At 46.5% G+C, this 4,960-nt stretch overlaps 2 protein-coding genes across 2 annotated transcripts; one reads left to right on the forward strand and one right to left on the reverse strand.

Moving 5' to 3' along the window:
• Window positions 1–31: 31 nt before the first annotated feature.
• CYBJADRAFT_172478 (uncharacterized protein) lies at window positions 32–970 on the forward strand (the record flags this gene model as incomplete). The annotated part of the gene is made up of 2 exons (XM_020216344.1): window positions 32–36; window positions 676–970. 2 exons carry the CDS (start codon window positions 32–34, stop codon window positions 968–970), a joined length of 300 nt encoding a protein of 99 aa, XP_020071540.1.
• Window positions 971–1,507: 537 nt separating this feature from the next.
• On the reverse strand, window positions 1,508–4,216 carry CYBJADRAFT_193852 (uncharacterized protein; the record flags this gene model as incomplete). Its single annotated transcript, XM_020217497.1, has 2 exons — window positions 1,508–4,098; window positions 4,168–4,216. 2 exons carry the CDS (start codon window positions 4,214–4,216, stop codon window positions 1,823–1,825), a joined length of 2,325 nt encoding a protein of 774 aa, XP_020071541.1. The 3' UTR covers window positions 1,508–1,822.
• Between the last annotated feature and the right edge of the window lie 744 nt (window positions 4,217–4,960).

A 4,960-nucleotide genomic window follows, 5' to 3' on the forward strand; every position in this document is an offset into this window, starting at 1 on the left:
AGCGGTGGAGGCAAGCGCTACTTGCTGTGCAATGACGTCATATGTAGCAAACCTGGGGAAAGGACCACAACTGTTGCGCAAAAAAGTGCCCTTTCGTAGGCTTTCGTAGACTTTCGTAGACTTTCGTAGACTTTCGTAGACTTTCGTAGACTTTCGTAGACTTTTGCGCCAAATGTGAAACTGCTGTTGGGACACGAAAAGGCACAGCAAAATGACAGCACAACTGATTTTGTCGCAGGAAAAGTGTCCGATTTGGGCAATCCAAGCCTAAGAACTAAAGCCCTTCCCACAGGGAGAGTTCTACGAAGCATACAACGGACATTCGACAAGCACCGTATCTCGCTCGTCTTGTCTACCATCGAATCCGGAAGGGACCAGACGTTCTCCTCATCATGAGCCAGTGTTGATCATCCGCTCACCACGCGTCGTTCGCGCAGCTGGAAGGCGTGTGTCTTTACCACTTTGCTGTGATATTCGACCTTCGGACTCGATTTCCGGGCTTACCAGTGAATCATAGCTACTGTGATTTACTGTAACACCTTGAGGTGATTATACCCTCTTTGGGATGTGAAAACAACACGGAGTATGAATTCTCAAGATTGAAGTGTTTTCTCTACAATGGTTTAAAACGCAGTCCTTGAGCCGTTGTATTTGTTCTTTATAAAGTTCCTGGAGCTTCACCTCTTCTCTTATATTTCTGAATTATATTGTTATTGAGATTATTGTTATTGAGATTATTGTTATTAAGATTATTGTTATCAAGACTACTGTTATTAAGATTATTGTTATCAAGACTACTGTTATTAAGATTATTGTTATCAAGACTATTGTTATCAAGGTTATTGTTATCAAGACTACTGTTATCAAGACTATTGTTATCAACACTACTGTTATCAAGACTATTGTTATCAACACTACTGTTATCAACACTATTCTTGTTGTCTCTATCATATCAACTACTCTCTACTAACCACACCGCGCGAATGGAACACTATACATCCTACTGCTAGTGAAAGATACAATGTGACGTCGATATAACTGGAAACACCAAGCTGAGCCTTCAAGAGCACACTGCGGACTCCTTTCATCTCTCATTACACAGGGAGAGAGTAATGGCGTTAAAGAAGATAGGCGAGATGCAGTCCGCGAGGAGGTCAGAGCACTACCGCAAACTATACCAAAAGATAACAGACATAGTGGCTCACAACCATTGGCAGAATCATAACACATCCAACATCATCCTTCGAAAGCATCGTGCCACCACCATTAGAAAGCCAAGAACTGGTAAACATGAACAGGAACCACGAGATGAACGAAAACTTGATGATGAGCTTGCACTAAGCCTTTTACCAGCGTTTGGCCTTTAAATCTCAAGTCATGGCGACACGCCTCTCGAGAATGACTGAAGAGTACACCAGCAAGACATCCACCGGCTGTGGGACAATAAATGCCACATTGTCTCTGGCTGACGACACCTTCCACTGTGCCTCGTGCAACTTGTCTGTCGACCGTGACATCAACAGTGAGCACAACATCATCATCAAGTGTCTTGTCGCATCTCAATAGACACACACACACACAAGGAGCACGTCCATGCTCCTCTACAATCACCACCTCTGTTCTGTCTCTAAGGAGCACCGGAAGGCATCATCATGAACGGACAAATGGTTCCCATTCTATGGGATATTTCTCTATAGCGCACACGAGCTGAGGATTGATGATAAGAGGCTAAAAGATGGAGAAACAGTGTATTGAATCCGTACTATAGAAAGAAAAGTGTACGGACCTGGTATCGTGTGTAAGAATTGAAGAAGATGGACTTTCAAGTCGATGGGATGTTGGTGGTATCCTTGCTGATTTGCATCCCATCGTAGTTAACGGCGTCAAAGTTCAATGGCTCAATACCAAAGAGACACTCTGGGGACACTGAGACCCCGTTGAAATCCCAGGTGGCATCCTCATAGGTATAGTACATCTGTTGTAGAGTGTCTCTAGATTGCTCAGTGTCAAAGTAGTTGAATGGAGTGAAGATGATGCTGGATTGTGCCGTGCTGTAGATGGTGTTTGGGATATCCTGGGTGTTTGGCAAGTGATGCAAAGCCAAGTTGAACCAATAGACCAAGTCTTCGCCGTCAATGCTCTCTCCATCAACAAAGTTGTCAAAGTTGATGATTGGGTCCTCCAAGTCTTGGGAGCAGAAAACGTGAGAAGACGTGAACTCCGTGTCCTTTTGAACGGTGATGGCCATATCCTTTTCAGCCCAGTGAGCGTTGTTGATGATGGTGTGGGTGTTTTGGGCAATTCTTCTGGCATCACCACCTGGGAAAACAGCTCTATAAGCCCTTGGATTACCCCAAGTGTTGTTTTGCTCTGCAGACTCAATCAACAAGATTGCACCGGCATCGGCCCAGTTCAGGTATGTCTCATTGGCAATGACACTTCTTCTCTTTTGCTTGGTGGAGAACACTTTATCTGGTGCCCATGGATAAGTGTGGTTGACAGCCTCCAATTCAACCTTGGCCAGTCTGTTTGCAGTTCCAGCAATGTCGAAATCTGCCTTGAAGTTGATAACGTGGTCGTGGAAAGAGCCTGACAGCACTTCGTTGATCTTGTAGCCAAATGGATCACCGGTCTCTGGGTTGTAGTAAGCACCCTGGATGTAACCAGCAGCCCTGACAGAGACCTCGAAAGTACCATCGAGGAAGAACTTGTACAGGAAGTTGTAATCGTAGTTGCCGATAGTGGTGATGGATCTCAGGTTGAAAGTTGGGTTCTTGGAGACAGTGATGTACTCGGAAGCAGTGTGTCTAACAAACGGATAGTCCTCAGAGAACTCAAAGGCACAGTAGGAGTTGTTATGGTAGTTATTATCACCGTTAGAGTGCCATGTAACGTTGAAGAACTCAGCGTTATAAGGACAATCAAACCCTGGAACCAGTCCAAATGCCTCGTTACCAAAGCCGTAGGATCTGTCAAAGTAAGTCGTATGAGCTTGGAATGGATCATCACCAGAGTACTCTGCAATGGCCTCCTGGAGTCCAATCTCAAAGGCAATACGCTCGCCTTTGAACTTGACGTCGTACAGAGCCAAACCGTTATCTCTGTTCCATGCGACGTAGAACTCCCAGTCCATCCATGTAAAGTATCTCTCGCTCTCACTGTACTTCCATCTTCTTCCTTCTGGCTCGATGGCAATTGGAGCCAATTTCTCGTCCAGCTCTCTCGTGGTGCCCTGTTGACCAATGTAGACGAAGGTCTCAGTGGTGTTCAAGTTTGTAGTGTCGATTTTTGGCAGCTTGACGAAATCGTCCGACTCCCATGCCTCCCTAAACTCGCCCGAAGAGTTGTAGACGATGTTGTTGTAGACCCACTGGGAGATGTAGTAGTCCTCAACGTTTCTGCCCGTCATGACAATTTGTAGGAAGACACCAGTTGGCGTAACATCACCAGCATCGTGGTAGTTGAGGAAAATGGTGGCCCAATCTGTGACAGTACCATCATCGTCAATCTGGAATGGATCAGTGGCCCAGCATTCAACTGTCGAGTTTTCCTCGCCGTAGGTCTTGATATCTTCACCAACGAGGTCCACGAGAACAGGCAACATGGTATCGGATAAGATCTCCGCTGCGTAGACCTCCTCCGCAGCGGCCCACTTCAAATCATCCTTGTAGCCCTTTGCGAAGGAAACCTTTGACTTGGTGTAGATGTACTCCAGCTCTGAGATCTCTGGCGTCGAGCCGTTGGTGTTCAATGGACCAACTTGCAGTTCTTGCCAGTATCCATCTGGGAATTCATCGCTGGTATACTCATCAGTGCCCAAGAACACCGTAGCACGGGCCCAACGCTCTGGGACTGGACCATCGTTATCCAAATAGGCAATTGCATCTGTCTTGTTTGGTCTCAAGGTCTCAATCCAGGTGACGTAGTTGTCGTACATCGTGGCATTGACGGAGGCAGTCAGGTTGAAGGTGTCCTTCAACAGGTCGTAGACCACCTGAGCTTCGTCATCGCTCAAGTCTGCCCAGATGTTGATCTTCGAAGGAACAGCATCACCAGGAGTGGAAGCGCCACAAGCAACTTCTCTCTTCTCCAGCAACTCTGGATATCTCTTGTATAGGAATCTATTCTTGTACTCGGATCTTGCCTGTCTCGGGTTGAGGTACGCACTGGCCAAGGAGGCCAAAGACAATGCAGCGGTGAAGTGTTTCCACAGCATTGTTACTGAGTAGAATGAGTGATAATCTATGTAATAATCTATGTATTGGGAGCTACGCCTATTCCGAGGCTCTAGACGGGCATCTACACGGGTATTTATACACGGGGATGGCTTTCTCGACGACCCATATCTGTATACACCACCTTCTCATACGTGAAACAACAGATAAGCTCTGACGAATGAAACATCTCCCCTGAGCTGCGAAGATCTTCGATGTACACGGGAAGATAAAGAGCGAGCAGCCCGACACAAGCGACCTACAACGTCCTCGGTGGAGGCGAACCGTTTAGGCCAAACCGGCACACCACTGCCTCCCTCTCTACCCCTATTGAGCAGTACAGTGAGTGTCTTCGAGGGTCCATGTGAAGATAATGCAAGGGTATGTAATGCATGAGTTCATGATGGAGTTGCAGCTTCCTGATTGGGCAATAATATGGCCTAACCTCGGCACCAATGTGTGTACGCTCTTTATGAGTTTGCAGTAGTAGAAAACCGTTTTCTTGGGCTTGTTAGCTTTGGTTATCTTGGCAATGTCTGTCTCCGATGGATTGGGTTGTTTTGGGCCAATATTTGCAGTTGTTGATGGATGAGATCGCTGTAGCTTTCTTCGTGTGTATTCCGCACATATTTCCTAAATGAGAAGCAGTGGGAAGAGCCGGAGTTGATAAGCTATGCAGTGCCTTGTAGGAGGAAAGCAAGGGAGCACGGATGTTATTCAGGGTTTCGAATTGTTGCGTGTGTGGT

Source organism: Cyberlindnera jadinii (genome assembly GCF_001661405.1).
Source record: "Cyberlindnera jadinii NRRL Y-1542 unplaced genomic scaffold CYBJAscaffold_4, whole genome shotgun sequence".
Taxonomy (NCBI): domain Eukaryota; kingdom Fungi; phylum Ascomycota; class Saccharomycetes; order Phaffomycetales; family Wickerhamomycetaceae; genus Williopsis; species Williopsis jadinii.